The following is a 15,459-nucleotide window of genomic DNA, read 5'->3' as shown; positions in this document are numbered from 1 at the left end:
GGGCTGGTGTCCTCATCTGTTACATGGACATGCCGGAGCTCCGTTAGTGCTGGGGCTGTCGTTCTCAGACCCTCCGTCCGTGCGCGTGAGTGTGGGGGGCAGGTGAGGCCCTGGGGGGGGAGGAAGCCCAGGGCCAGGCCCGCTGTGCTTGCCCGGCGCCAGGGCCACCAGGAATGGCCTTTATCTTGGGTTTCACACCATCGTGTCTCCCCCCCAGTTTGTGTGCGTGGAAAGCCTCGTGACAGCCGTGGTGGACATGTACCCCAAGGTCTTCCGGAGGGGCTACCGGCGGGAGCTGCTCATCCTGGCCTTGTCGGTTGTCTCCTATTTCCTGGGCCTCGTGATGTTGACGGAGGTGAGTGGCGTCTGTGCCGCACGAGGGTGAAGCAGGTGGACAGCAACTCCCAGCTCTCAGGGTGACCAGCTGTGTGACCCTGGGCAGGTCTAGCACCTTCTCCGCCACTCAGGGTAGTTCTCTTCCTAGTGGGTCACTGTGAGAATTGAATAGAGGTTCTCGCGACGCCCTTAGCACGAGGTCTTCGTGTGTAAGTGCTCAGCTGAAGGGCACTCTGTTATTAACAGGGGGAACAGAACTCACTTTGTCTAGCAAGCATGAGTACGTGACTGCCAGCCCATGCCCCAGAGTAACTCCTGGGTGCAGGGGACAGGGTCATCCCCAGCCCCTCACTTAGTTCCCTATCATTGGTCTCACGTTCAAAGCAGGCTTTCCTGGGTGTCTCTGAGAACAGGCCTCCTTGGTGATATCTGGCACCTTCGGGCACCGTGTGTCCCAGCCCCGGCCCTCTGTGCGTCCCTGTTCTCCGTGAGCCCCAGGTTAGGACTGTCTGATGAAGCCATGTGTCTCTACCCTCCGGCAGCCATCCTGTCAAATAAATACTTCCTCTAGTATCTTGGGAAGGTGAGATTAGGTATCTTTCTCCTCACATGCAGACAATTAATTTAAAAAGTTAAAAAAAAAAAATCCCAAAAACTGTTGCCTAGAGACGAGAAGAGGTTTTGCAAGAAATGTGGAAAGAAATCAGGGAACCAGAATCCATAAAAGCAGCAGCTGTGACACTGAGTTCAGCCTAGGGAGCATCTGGGCTGATGCCACCTTGTTGAACCTACTCGTCTCGCACTTCCCAGTTCCAGTGCTGCCGCCTCCTGGAAGCCTCCTCTGCTTGCCTTCCCTCAGCGCCTCGTTCCCAGCTCCACCTGCCCCCCTCACCACTGCGATCCGTTACCTGCCATCCGCATTCACCTGTCTCCCCACCCAGCCCTCGCGGTCCACGAGAACAGGACCGGCCTTTGTTGGGCTTCGTGCCCTCAGAGCCAGCTCAGGGCCTGGCACGGGGTGGGTGCTCGGTGCACAGTGCCTGGGATTGCCACTGCTCCTAGTCATTGTCACATTAATGAGAGGGATAATCAGCGCTGGAGCAAATGAATGGTGTGGTGTTTCCCAGCTCCCCCCTCACCTCTCCCAGGCAGGGCCCTGGGTGCTGCCATGAGCAGGGCCTCATTAAGCGCTGGTTAATTATGCAAAGTAGAGTCTTTTGTCACATACAAATTGGAGGGTTAAACTGATGCGTTAAAGAGGCTAACGGGGATGGGATACAAGAAGAGCAAGCGTTGGCACGGCAGGGGCATTGCTGGCTTGGAGCGGGCAGGTGGGGAGCCTGCTGGTCCACCTGCCCCTGGTGCCCCCGGCTTGCAGAGTCTGGGATGCCCACCCTCTGCCTGAGGCCTTGGATCTGCCCAAGGGGCAGCTCGTGGCCCCTGAGGGGCCATCAGGGAGCTGGCGCTGCAGCCACCCGAGACCGTTAGTCGGCAGACACTGGGCTTCACGTGCCAACCTTCCACCTCCACGGAGGAATATCTGGGAGCAGTTGCACCAGGGAAGTTCAAATTGCCAAATGGGCCATGTCACCTTGGCCTTCGTGGTAATTGCTGGCAGAAACTTCTCCCTCATTTATACACATTTAAAGCTCAGCTCTAGGGGGAAAAATAGGGTACAAATTTCTTATCTGCCACCAAGGCAGTGTGGCGGGTGGTTAAGAGTACAGCTCTGCAGCCAGACCACCTGGGGCATTCCTCAGCCCTTGGCTAGCTGGCTGGATGACCTGCAGAAGGTGCTGTCAACGCCCCGTGCCTCAGTTTCCCCACATGAACATTGAGGGTGACAATAGCACCTCCTTTGTAATTGCACTGTGAAGAACCGACTGGACTGAGGCAAGAGAAGCAGTTAGAACAGAGCCTGTGTTAGGGGTTTCTTTGTTCTTTTTTGATGTATGATGTTCATGGAGGAGAGCAATGGGGGGGGGGCGGGTCTTAGGTTTTCACTCAGACAGCCAAGCCCAGAGCTTGCCACAGAGGTGCCTCAGACCTGCTCCTGATCCCACAGACCTGAATACCCACTGTCGCATCGCAGATGGGAGGCCCAGACCAGACGCTGCCCAGAGATCCATAGCCCTCACTGAGTTTTTTTTAACATGAAAAGTTGCCAACAATTAAAAGAAAGAAAAATTTCCCATGAGAATCTGGATTTCTGGTGTCTTCCAGACCAGTGCTGTGTGGCCAAGTGGGGCCAGTGCTCTCCAGTTGGCCGCAGTCTTCACCACTCCCTGGTGTCACACCGGCCCTTTCCTCATTTGTATTCTCTGTCTGGCCCTGTGGGTGTGGAGATGTTCTCCCAGACCTGGCTGATGAGATGAAGGAAGAAGCAAACAGTCCCGGGCTGTGGGGTCCGTGCACGCTAGGAGGCCCGGGGGTCTATGGGAGCACAGAGGGGAAGCTTAATTCCAAGCATGTCCCCATGGCAGAGTCACAGGAGGCTGTCCAGGCTTCGTTCTGGCCTCTTAACCCAACCCACTGTCCTGGCATTCAGACCCTCCTCCTAGCTCGTTACATTGTCATTCCCCTGTGCCTCACTGTATCCCCTAAGGACCCTTGTTGTGATATAAAGATGGTCTTGACAGATCCCGACTCTCCCCACGTCTTTAGCTGGACTTCCCTCCCTCCTCACCCAGACACCCCCCATCCCTCCTAGAGAGCCTCCCCGGTAACTGTGGCCAGCTGAGCTCACACCTCGCAGGACTTCACCGAGCGTCAGCATCTCAGATTTGTACCTGCAGATCCAGCCCACAGTGTCCCTTCACCCACAGAGACAGGCCGCACACCTCCTGCGTGCCGCGTCCTGGGCCGGACACTGGGACCCCACTCTGGACATGCCTCTCAGAGTTCTTCCCCCTTGCAGCTCACACGCCATACAATCCAACTTACGTTTCTCGGGGACCTACTGTGCACCAGGCCCAGTGCAGAGGGCTGGAGACATAAAGAAGAGCAGTTGTGTGGGGCCTTCTCAGTGGGAGCTTAGAGCTAATAGAGCAGCTTACAGGGGGGCACTTTTTTGAAAACTGTGAGTCCATAAAACTTGCTTTAGAGGCCCAAAGAATGAGGCTGTCAAGGAGGGCTTGTTGGAGGAGGTGACATTGGATCTGAGCTTTGAAGGAGCTTACCTAGTGAAAGGGAACAGCATGTGCAAAGGCACAGAGGTGAGACTAGCCCATGGTCTGTCCAGGAGGGAGCATCTCAAGGGTGGCTGTGGGAGCATCGGTGAGGCCAAGAAAGAGGGCAGTGACCCTGACTGGCAGGCTGGAGGGAGCCCAAGGGTCACTTTCAACTCTAGGGTGACATGGTTGCATTTGCGCATTCAGAGAAAGGTTCCTCTAGAAGATGGCAAGTGAGAGGATAGGAGGGGGAGGCTGTTGTAGCCAGCTAGGGAGAGGTGCTGGGCGTCCCCACCTCAAGTCTCAGATTTTCTGGGTCGTCTCCGGCCCTGGGGAGTGGGGAAGTGAGGGCTGAGATGAGACAAACCATCCACAATTCTAGCAGCCCCTAGAGGACAGGGTCTTAGGGTGCTGCCAGATGAGAGGGTGAGATGTCCAGACCAGGGGACGCAGGCTCCGGGGTGACGGTTGCTGCAGAGCGAGGGGCCCTCCGCAGGCTGGCCCCGCTCTCCCGTGTGTCCACATACCTGTCCTGCCACCTGCAGGGTGGCATGTACATCTTCCAGCTCTTTGACTCCTACGCGGCCAGTGGGATGTGCCTTCTCTTTGTGGCCATCTTCGAGTGCGTCTGCATCGGCTGGGTGTACGGTGAGTAGGGGCCGGGCCCTGCACGCCCCCGCTGCCCGCCCGGTGCCCAGGAACAGGCCTCCAGGGCTTTGGTGGGCTGTGGTTCTCCGGGGCTTCTCTTTGTCTGTGTCGGCCTCCTCCTCCTCCTCTTCAAGGACTCCTTGGCTCTGCCACTGTCGGGAGACCCACAGCGCAGGGGGTGCTCGGGCCTTGGGCAATGTGACCTTGGGCTCTGCCCCTGAGGCTCGGTTTCCCCTGTAAAATGGAGTCGTCATCACCACGTTTCCAGCTGGGAGATAACGTAGGCACAGCCGCCAGTGTGGCGCCTGGCCCCAACAGACACCGTCCCCTCGTCCTCCAGTCCCCAAACTGAATGGGTGGGTGAGGCTTGCTGGGTGCTGTGCAGGTGCTCCTGCCTGGAGTACAGCCCGGGAACAGCCCTGTGGGCCACTCTGCTCCAGGCAACCTGCCAGGCCCCTGCCCTGAGCCACCTCCCCTCCCTGTCCCCAGGGGTCTCCCAGAATCTCCTCCTCATCTGGGCCCAACTGCCTGAGGCCGGGAGCGCTCTCTCTCCCCAGTGTGGGGCTGGACTCCCTCCTACTGCAGTTGACTCCGAAACCTCACATACTAACGACTTGGTCATTTTTTAAGCCATAAATAAGGTCCATGCCGCCATTTTTCTGTCCCCAGCTGGGGGAAACAAACAGTCTTAGCCCTTCCCCTGGGTCACCTCAGAAGTTCTCTGGGCCGTGTGTGCGACCTTCTGATTTATTCTGCACAGGAAGCAACCGGTTCTATGATAACATCGAAGACATGATTGGCTACCGGCCACTGTCGCTCATTAAGTGGTGCTGGAAGGTCGTGACCCCCGGGATCTGCGCGGTAAGGACCCCACAGGAGCCCCCTCCAGCCATCCACCCGCCACTTTCCCACTCCGCAGCCCCCAGCCCTGCCGAGGCTGATGTCCCCGTGGGTCCTGGCAAAGCTAGAGCCGTGGGGACAGGCTCCGGCCTAACGAGGGCAGAGACTTCCTGAAATCCCAGCCCTGCCAGCTTGCTCTGTGACCACAAGCAAGTCGCTGCCCTCCTCGGGGCCTCGGACTCTGCGAGCACGAACTGGTCACCAGGACCCACCCACTCGGCTGGGATTCTGTGAGCAGGAAGGTCTTGCTTCGTTGTTAACTGCGAAGGCAGCAGAGCTGAGGGGGACATCGGGGTACACATTCTGTCCCTGAGACCAGACCACAGAGGAGCCTTTGAGAGCAGACGTTTAATTAGAAAAAAAACAAAAACAGCCCATCACTCTTTACCCGCTTCTGGGCCCTTGAAGTGTCTCAGAGCTTCTTCACAGACCACCATGGATCTGCGAGGCGGCTCTGAAACCCAGCCCCAGGGAGTAACCAGGAAAATGCGAACATTCGTAGTGGGCAGAGGGGGAAGAAGAGGCTCCTGGGGGTGCGGTGGGGGGACAGGAGGCACCCTGTTCTATGGTAACAACGAAGACATGGTTGGCTGCCCGCCATTGTCACTGGGTTCCAGGACCCCAGGAGTCTGGGGCCCGGGGTCCGCTCCCTGGGTGTGTGGCGCTGTGGTCCCGGGCCAGGGGCTCGCCTCTCTAAGGCTGTCAGATGGGGTGACCTTCTCCCCTGCTGGCCTCCCACAGCCCCGAGCCTGGACACTGCGCCCGTCCCCAGGGACTTCTGTTCCATCTCTCCACAGGGCATCTTCATCTTCTTCCTGGTCAAGTACAAGCCGCTCAAGTACAACAACGTGTACACCTACCCGGCCTGGGGCTACGGCATCGGCTGGCTCATGGCCCTGTCCTCCATGCTCTGCATCCCGCTCTGGATCTTCCTCCAGCTGTGGAAGACGGAGGGGACGCTGCCCGAGGTGAGACAGCCAGGAGGACGGGCCAGCTGTGCCTGGGAGGGCCGGCGGGTGTGGGCACGTCCCAGGTCTCAGCTTCCTCCTCCGAACAACCAGCGCGATGAAAAGGTGCCCCCACCTGCCTCGCAGGGGAGCTGCAGCAGGCCCCTCCCGGGGGCATTCACCACCATGGTTGTGTTGTAGGTGTCTCCATGTGGCCTTGGGGTTGAATTTCTAGGAGCTCAGCCTCAGTTTCCCTGCCTGTAAAATGGAATAACAGCAGTACCTAAGGTTTAGAGGTTGTGAGAACTCAGCAAGTTCATGTAGGGAAAGCACTTTGATCACGTGCTGGCCCAGAGGGTGCCCAGTGTCAGCCCTTGCTGTTCCGCTAATCCTGGTCATCCGACATGTGGGAGCACCCATCCTGTGTCGTCGCCATGATAGGCTCTCGACCTGCTGTGTCTCCTGTAGTCCTCACAGCAAACCAGGCTAATAGGCATCATTTTCTGCATTTAACTGGTGAGGGAAACTGAGGCTCAGAAAAATGAAGTCACTTGCCAAAGATTGATCATACAGCCAAAAGTTAGCAGACCAAGTTTTTAAAAATAATTTCATCAAAGTTTGTTTTAGATAATGTAAAATTTGCCCATTTCAGGAGTACAACTAAATAATTTTTTGTAGTTTTCCACATAGTGCAATCATCACCATAAGTCAGTTTTAGAGTAGTGTTATCTCCCCAGTAAGATCCCTGGAGCCCAGGGAATAGTTAACACCTGTTCCCATCCCAGACAACTACTAATCTCTCTGTCGCTGTGGATTCGCCTGTTCTAGACATCTGGACATTTCACACCACTGGACTCGTGCAGGTGTGGTCTCCTGTGGCAGAGTGCACGTCAACCCAAGCCCTCACTGCAGGGCACACACTCTCTAGCTGACCTCCAGCGGTCAGATGGCTTGAGGGGCTTTCAGCGGAGTGTTTGCTGTGTGCCACTCTTCTAAGCAGTTTACACATACTGAGTCATTTAATCCTCATAGCAATCTTGTGAGGGGGAGACTCTCTTTGTCTCCACAAATGAGGAAACTGAAGCACAGAGAAGCACTTGCTCAAGGGCACACAGCCTCTGAATAGTAAAGCAGAGACTCTGGAGTCTGTGGTCTTGTCCCTGGAGCCTCGCTGCCTCAGCGTCCTCTGCTGGACTGGCTGCACTCCTCTGTGGGGCCTCACCCCAGGGATTGCAGGAGTTGACCTTAGCCTCCCAGGCCAAGGCCAGAGGGAGACGGGAGTGGGTCTGCACTGAGCCTGAATGCAAGTTCCAGCCCAGAGTCAGCTGCATGCAGCCCCCTGCCCACCCCCACCGGGGCGCCTGGCTCTGGAAGACCCGTGCGTCTGGCCAGAAGGAGCAAGCCAGGAGGGAAGGTCCCTTCCTCCCTGCTCGTGCCCCAGGGCCAGTCAGGCTCCCTGGTGCCCGTAGGGAGTTTGGCCAAGGGCAGCCGGTTGGTTCTGATCCCAGCCACACATGTCCAGAGGGGAGCTGACCCGGGGCATTTAAACCTCCACCACTGGAAGGGCCCTGTCTGAACTTCCAAGCGGCTTTTTGGTGTTCAGAAATGCCCGGTGTCTCCTGGTAAATCCAGGAGATGATCTCAGACCTGGTGTGGGAGGGAGGGGAGGGACTATTTTCCTAGGTCCCCTCCATGTCCCTAAGCGCATGCCTGCTGACTCAGACAGCAGGGCTTCTTAAAGGGAGTGAGTTCTTTAGAGGGGTCAGCCCAGTTTCCAGGCCTTCCTTCCCAAAAGCGCTTGTGCGGGTTTGTTCCCCTCCCTGAGCCTCAGTTCCCACAAGGTTCTGCTGACAGACAGGAGAGATCTGGAGGGAGGCGGAGTTGTTCTGGGGACGCATCGTACCAACAGGGATGACATGTTAGTGTTGTGCTAAGTCTGCTAATCTGAGCCTCATGAGACCCTGGAAGGCGGGTACCATTACTGTCCCCCTTTTACAGATAAGGAGACAGAGGCACAGAGGGTCAAGCTTCTTGCCCATGCTGGGTGGTGGGGCTGGGACACAAACCCTGGCTCCCGGCTCCAGAGCCCGTGCCCCGCTGGTCTGCATCGCTCCCGGCACGGTGCTGGCCACAGGAGGCGCCTATTAATCAGCACAGGTGACTCCACTCACTAATCCTACGAGGATTAGGATTCAATCAGTGTAGGTTCAGCCTCTTAGGCATGGCAGGATCCGAGAGAGAAAACAGAACTTGATCCTGAGAAATGAGCCACTCCAAAGTCTTTGCGGCCCCCCCTTGGGAAAGGGTTCATGGCCAGAGAGGGTCTCCCAAATCCTGGCCCAGAGTCTTCTCCTGCGGGTCCTGGGGAGCACAGATGAAGCTGCGCTGAGGGGCCCCCTGTGGTCTGAGAGGCAGGGCGGAGGCGGCAGGAGTCTCGGAGTGGGGCCGGCAGCCCTGCCCGCCTCGGAGCGGGCGCTTTGCAAGGCGGCCTGAGGCCGGGCACGCCGGGATTGGCGCTCAAGGTCCTGCCCTCGGGCACAGCGCAGAGCGCGCCACACCTGCCACACACTGCCCTGGCACGATGGCACCCTTTTGTGGAAAATGCACCCATTTATCCCGCAATGGCCCCACAGACGGCCCTAGAGGTGCCTCATCACTCACCTCACAGCAGCCCTTGCAGGCAGGCCCTGTGGTCCCACTGCACAGATGAGGACAGTGCAGTGAGTGGCCAAGCAGTGACCCAAACCCCAGCTGCCCGGTGTTCAGCAGAGGGAAGGGGACGCAGCCATGCATGGCCCTGATGTCAGCTCTGGGTCCCAGGTGCCTTCCACAGGCCAGGTGCAGGGTTAGGTACTCCACATGCCGTCTCCGTACTCCTCACCTAACACCGGGAGCGGGACCTGCACTGTCCCCACTTTCCAGAGGGCGAAACTGAGGCCCAGGGAGGCCATTCATCGGGACGGGGCTGTAAGTGGCAGGGCTGGGGCCCCGACCTCCGTCTGACGACCCCACAACACCAAGGCTTCCCCCTCGTGCGGGTGGGAGAGGCCGAGGCCGACCCCAGCACCCTGGCAGCTAATCTCAGACGGCTCTTCTCCCTCCAACCATCTAGAAATTCCGGAAGTTGACCATCCCCAGCGCTGACCTGAAAATGCGGGGCAAGCTTGGGGCAGGCCCACGGACGGTGACGGTTAATGACTGTGACGCCAAACTCACGGGCGACGGGGCCATCGCCACCATCACAGAGAAGGAGACGCACTTCTGAGCCGCCGCCTGCCACCGGGTCCCCCTCCTTCCCCCGCGTGTAAATGAATACCTGAGACACGTGCTTCTCCTAATGGTAGGGCTTGCTCCTTTGCACATGATTTATTAACACGTTAATTTGCAGGTGGCCACCGTACACTCTGGTTTCAAGTCACATTCCTCTCCTCGCCCCTGTCATCGTGGAAGTAACCACTGCGAAGAGATAATACTGTACAGCAAATAGCAACATTTTCTTGTCCTAGGGCAGTTTTAATCAATGTTTTCTAGGGGTTAGGAAAAAGTGTATAATATTGTAAAACTTTTATACTTGGGTTGTGGGGCAGGTGGGGTGGGGAGCGGTGCCTGTCCTCCTCTGTCAGCCTTTTAACCAAGCGTTCTGGGTCCCTGTCTGCGACCATGGGCAGCCACCCCTCCTCCATGCCCCCAGGGAGAGCTCGTCCTAAACCTTCCCTTTCCCAAGGGCAGTGGGTTTGCAGACAGCAAGGTCAAAGCTGTGGGGCAGAGAAAAAAGGTCCCAAAGTCCCCCTGCCCCCCACCCCCGCCACCCTGATCCCACTAAGTGACCTTGGCCACTCCCTTCCCTTCCCCTCTCTGTGCCTCAGTTTCCCTAAGTCCCAAATTGGGGGAGGGCTGGATGGGGTGTTCCCGTAGGGACTCTCTTTGCATGCCTTGCTGGCTGCAGGACCTGCCTTTGATCTTGGCCTCTTTTGGAGATTTGCAGGCAATAATCTCAGCCCTCCCCGCTCCCCTCCCCACCTGCTTATTTAAAATCAAGATTATCATGGAAATGAAATGGTAGGGATGTGTGTTTTCCCCTAAAGCCCTAGTTTTATCTCATCTGGGAGCAGCCCTGCTCTCTGGTGCCCAGTGGGTCCTCAGCCCCATGGCCTGGCCTGCCTTCCGTCCCGGTCCTCTGCTCTCACCCCCAGTTCCCTCTCCCCGCCCTCAGCAGGGCTGGCGTTCTGGGCCAGGAGGCGCCGTCTACTCTTGCAGCTGCCCGACCAGGATCTATGTCTTAGTCTCTTCCTCCGGGGAGCTACAGTGGAGCCTGACACCTGGTGTCCTCCGCAGGCCTTTCCCTGTCCCTGGCCACCTCTTCTCCCTCCTGCTGTCCCCTCCCCAACCCCACCATCGTGCCCCTCAGATCTTTCCCCTTCCCACCTGCCTCTGTCGCCAGGGGACTGAGAAGCGCCTGCTCTTGCTGGAGGGAGAACGGGCATCCGGGGTCTGCAGGGGCTGGTGTCACTCCCCTCCGCCCTGGCCGCAGACTCTTTGGCCCATACCGCTCTGCTTTTCCAACTGGACCTTACGTCAGCCTCTGCCTTGGTGTCTGCGCTCTGAGGGCCGGGGAAGGTGCATGCTTTTTCCTTCTCCTGTGTGTTCCCGGTTTGGTCTGGTGGAAATGTGAGCTTCTTGCAGACCCAGGCAGGGGACCCATGTGGTTTTTTCACCCACAAGTTTCCAAACTCCCAGTGTCTCTGGTCTGGCCAGCCCCCCTCTGAAGTCCAAGTTTGCTAAAAGGGATGCCCAGTGCCCCTCTAGGCAGGGAGGGACACCAGGTGTAGCCGCCCCCGGCCCTGTGCACACCGCTCAGGCCTGCCTGGCTTCGACAGACAGACCACCGTCCCCCTCTCGGCTCCCTGAGCTGTGTGGCCCCAGCTGGGTGCCCTGCACGGGTGGTCGTCATCTGCTCTCCGGCAGCGAGTCCCTGGAGGAAGCCTGCCCGCCGCCGCCGCTGCCCGGTCTCCACCAGCAGCTCGTTCCGAAGCACAGACCCCTGCGCCGTGCAGCAGCCACGCGGCACCGAACACCTGACTGGCCTACGCGACTCGCGGGCAGGGGGGAGGGCTGCCTGTTGTTTTCTGGTTTTTGTAATTTCCTACTAGTGATTGTGTAACTCTGGGGGTGGGGAGGGCACCGTGGGGCAGGGGACACATCATTGTGATGACTTTTTTGATATCCATTAGAAACAATACATCCTTTCTGAGATATTTACGGTATTATTAAAAAATGAAAAAGGTTATGGGTATTCAAAGGGCACACGATTGTCTGCTTACTCATTTTTAAAAATTAAAGAAATGAACAAACTATCGCGTGGCTGTCCCCAGCAGGGTGCTGTTCACTGGATTTTTCTCTTTCTGGTTTTTGTTACCTCCATGATACGCCTGCAAAACCGTCTGAGTTCCACGCTTGGAGGCTGCAGCCTCGACTCAGTACGGCCAGTTGGAAACAAAGTGAAAGCAGGGGTGTTTCAGGAGCCCAGCCTTCCTCCTGTTCCTGTGTCCACCCCTCGCCTGGTCTGCCTGGTGCTTTACTAAAGTGATCTCTAATCCTCACAACAACTGGTAAAGTAGATACTTTCCCACGTTACGTATGTATTGCTTTATTTATTTATTACTTCCCCTCATTGGGACACAGAGAAGTCAAGCAATTTGCCCACAGTTACACAGCTAGTCAATAACAGGACGGAAAAAGAACACAAGTCTGTCTCACCCCAGGCCCCGTGTCTTGATCACTGTGCCTTACTGCTCCTCACGCTGCAAGGCCCAAAGAAAGCAACAGCCACCTCACAGTGGCCGAAGTAGCTGCCACAGAGCTCACGCGCCTGTCCTGGCGGGCAGACCCTCCTGTCTGGGGCAGGCCAGGCGGAGTGGAAAGATGAGGATTTGCAGTATGCAGCCCTGCTTCAGGCTCCTGGATCTGCCCTTGCCAGCCTCAGTTTTCTCATCTCTAAAATGGGAATAGTGGCTCCCATTTTGGCTGCAGGATAATCATGAAGTTCCTGTGCCTGCTGAGCATGAATGGTAAAGTTACGTGTTCACATTAATTTTTATTATCCTGAATGAGCAGTGCCTATGCTCAAAAAGTGTTTGTGGTATCGCTCAGAACTTAGACAAAAGTCATCTTTAAATTTGTGTCTGAGGTTTCCATTTGGAGACCACCAAGTGTGTTTTGTCTTGCTAGCCCGTGGTACAGGAAGATCATTTTACACACTGTCTACTCATTCCTCTCTGGTCAACTTTTTTGCTTAAAATCCCCAATCTTGGTTCTACCTGAACCTGTCTTAGCCTCTCACTCTCTCTGGGGTGGTAAGAGCTGCTCACAGGGAAAGCATCCCACAGAGTTCTGGAATTCAGAACATCTCTGTGAGCCACAGAGGCCCCTGAGTACTTCGTAACTTCACAGAGCCACAGACATTGGTGCAGTCACCTGTCACTTGCCCCCTGCCACCCTCCTTCCTCAAGTCTGAAAGTGTATTGTGTTAAGTAGCTGCAGCTGCAAGACAAGGATAGGCTGGGTCACAGAAATGTGGGTCTCACTCTTTCCCAGGGAGCCTGTTTTGCAGACTCTTGTTCCTACTGTGTTCAGACTATCGGGAATTAATTGACCCAGTAGACCCTGCAGGCTGCGGTGTGTACTAGTGGCCCCTGCTGGCCAAGTGTGATTCTGCAGCCTGGCTCTATCAGACACTACAAAAAAAAAAAAAAAACAGAGAAGGGGAGGGGAGCTTTGGAAGTGAAGTCAAGGGCTGCTGCAGGCCTAAGAGATTTTCCTGTGGGATGGGGGAGGAGATCAGGCACCAAAGAGAAGACACGGACATTTTTTGCTGAGATATGCAAACCTTGGAAAATCGGGTCCTTTCATGCATTCAGCAGGTCTTTACTGAGCACCCCATGTTCCATGCTTGGAGGTAAAACCAGGGCTCTTAAGATGAGTGGAATAGCCCCTTCTCTAGAGTGTTCCTGCTCTTCTTAGTCAGGAGGAGAGGTGTCCACATCCCTCTGGACAGGGGTAAGTTCATGGGGAGAAGCTGTTCTGACTTCCAGTGCTCAGCCTTCTCCAGCCAGCTGGAATTCAGTGTGGCACTGGGCAAGTCTGCCCACTTCCCCGGGCCTTGGCTCAGCCGTTGGTAGAATGGTGAAGAAATGAGGCCCAGAGCGGGAACTTAGCTGGCCCAAGATTCCCCCAGAACTCCTCTGTCCTCCCTTCCCATACCAGTCCCTGCACCGTCTCAGGCAATGAGATGTTAAAAAGCAAATGAGCTTGGGCACCTCATTGCCCACTCAGGAGAAGAGTGAGTCTTTGTTGCCAACTCTGGCAACTTCTCTGTCTCTGACTTCTAAGTAAGGTTCCCTTTGTGGGGGCTGCTGGGAGGAATGACACACTCACCGCTCAGAGCTTCCAGGTGCACTGAAGTGTCAGCCACTCCACGAGAAACCGCAGGGCAGAATGTGCCAAGGCGCGAGTATCCAGAGAGTGCCCAAGGTAGGACTCAGCACTGTTTATTGAGCACCTGCTAGGTCCCAGTGTCATGCCTGCCTTGCTCATCAGGGCCTCACAACAGATCTAAGAGGTAAGTGTTGTTAATCCCATTTTTCATATGAGGAAACTTAAGGTCTGTAAATAGTTTGCCCAAAGAGATGCAAGATATACCTCCCGGCAGGGAGAGGAGCTGGGCTTGGATCGAGGTTTGCTGGGTCTTCGGAGCCCATGTACCCAGCCACTAAACCACGTGTGCGGGGCTCGAGCTGCACCTTGAGGGATGGGAGGCTCAGGCAAGGAAGCGCGTTTGAGACAAGGCAACAGCCTGAGCAATGACAGAAGCAGGAGGACATCTTTGGGGGAGTGGGGCAGAAACCGGAGTCCTCCCCATCCCTGGTCTGCTTTTTATAAGCAGCTGTGAGGCTGGGGTGACCCCTCTTTGATCTCTCCGACAGAGTAGGAGTGTCCGGTGACACCAGCTCATCAGGGGTGGCACTGGTGCAGGTCCTTCCACAAGGCAGGGGCTTCAGCGTACAAGTGCCCGGCTTGCCTCAAAGCAGGGAGTGGGGAGGAAAGAGATAGACAGGCACTGAAGGCCTGCCCGGCGCCGGAAACCATACCGCCCCTGTCATCTGTGTCACCTTGTCCTCGGCCGCCGTGCAGGTTGGCATGGTGTGCACATTCTACCAAGGAGGAAGCAGGTTCAGAGAGGTAGAGTCTGCCACCCAAGGTCACAGAGCTGGAAAGTGGCAGAGCCGGGTAACAGCCCCAGGTGTGCCTGGCTCCAAGGCCCGGGCACTTTCTGCAGACACCTGTGGTAGTCAGGCTTCTCCAGAGAAACAGCCGGCAGGACATAAATCCAGATGCCCAGCGACAGATTCGTTGGGAGGGGTTGGCTCATGCGGTTGCGGCGGCCGAGAAGTCCCGTGATCTCCCTTCTGCGAGCTGGAGGCCCAGGAAGCCGGGGCTATGGCTCCCATCCGAGCCTGACAGCCGAGAACCGGAGCGCAGGTGAGGGCAGGAGGAGCGGAGAGAGCGGATCCGCCCTTCCTCTGCCTTTTGCTCTGTGCAGGCCCTCAGGGGCTGGGGGACACCCACCCGCAGTCTGCCCACTCGTGTGCTCATCTCTTCCGGACGCAGTGTTTTACCAGCCATCTGGGCACCCTCAGCCTAGTCAAGTTGACTCAAAATACCCATCACAGCACTGTTGGGAGCCACTGGGTGTCCCCATAGCCATTAGCAGTGACAGGTCATGCAAGGCTGTGGAAAAGCTACGGATGGTGGCAGAGGCCATGTGGGGAAAGTCTGAGGTTCTTCAGGGGCCTTGAAACACCCTTGGTGACACTAGGGACCTCTGGCAGCCTCTGTAGTTTCCCAGAAATGTTAGAAGTCCACTGGATCCACTGAGAGGGATGAGGGGATGTTGGGGCCAGGGAGAGGCCTTAAGAGTGGAGGGGAACATGGGACCCCAGAGACCTGCAAGAGGTGTGGGGGGTCCTGCGGATCCAGTAGACTATATGGAGCCATTTGGGAGTCGTGAGGGGCTGAGGGTGACAGCAGGGACAAGGGTTGCAGGGGGCTGTTGAAAGAAGTGGGGGATGATTGGGGAACGTTGAGAGATACTGAGAGCCATCAAGAGTCATAAAAAATACCAAGGCCCTCGGTCATTGCTGGGGAGCACTTGGTCACCTTGGGGGAACCGTGCAGCCTTGAGGAGGGGGAGGGGACCTCAGAAATGCCCTCAGAGGTGGGGGCGGACACAGTGGAGGGGACTCAGTGTGAGTGAAGAGCGTGGCGCCCACCTGGAGTGACAGGAAGGCCCAGCCAGAGCCGCAGGCCCCAGAGGCAGCGGCAGGTGTGGCGCGGGCGGGGACGCCGCGACCTTGACCTGCCTAGGCCAATGCAGGCCCAGGTTTTCTGGACACCCTCCA

The 15,459-nt window shown here is 56.8% G+C and overlaps 1 protein-coding gene across 1 annotated transcript; it reads left to right on the top strand.

The window, feature by feature from the left end:
* Window positions 1–3,937: 3,937 nt before the first annotated feature.
* LOC123638754 (sodium- and chloride-dependent GABA transporter 3-like) lies at window positions 3,938–11,351 on the top strand. The gene is made up of 4 exons (XM_045552583.1): window positions 3,938–4,154; window positions 4,915–5,015; window positions 5,852–6,022; window positions 9,114–11,351. The coding sequence occupies exons 1-4, from the start codon at window positions 3,938–3,940 to the stop codon at window positions 9,264–9,266; spliced, it is 642 nt and encodes a 213-aa protein (XP_045408539.1). The 3' UTR covers window positions 9,267–11,351.
* The last annotated feature ends 4,108 nt before the right edge of the window (window positions 11,352–15,459 follow it).

This window comes from Lemur catta, chromosome 5 (assembly GCF_020740605.2).
Source record: "Lemur catta isolate mLemCat1 chromosome 5, mLemCat1.pri, whole genome shotgun sequence".
Taxonomy (NCBI): Eukaryota; Metazoa; Chordata; class Mammalia; order Primates; family Lemuridae; genus Lemur; species Lemur catta.
This window is presented reverse-complemented; position numbering and strand designations above follow the sequence as displayed.

Coding starts and splice junctions, on each gene's coding strand:
- LOC123638754 (XM_045552583.1), top strand. CDS start 3,938: ATGTCCAGACCAGGGGACGCAGGCTCCGGGGTGACGGTTGCTGCAGAG. Junction 4,155..4,914: donor CTGCATCGGCTGGGTGTACG/GTGAGTAGGGGC, acceptor TATTCTGCACAG/GAAGCAACCGGTTCTATGAT. Junction 6,023..9,113: donor CGGAGGGGACGCTGCCCGAG/GTGAGACAGCCA, acceptor CCAACCATCTAG/AAATTCCGGAAGTTGACCAT.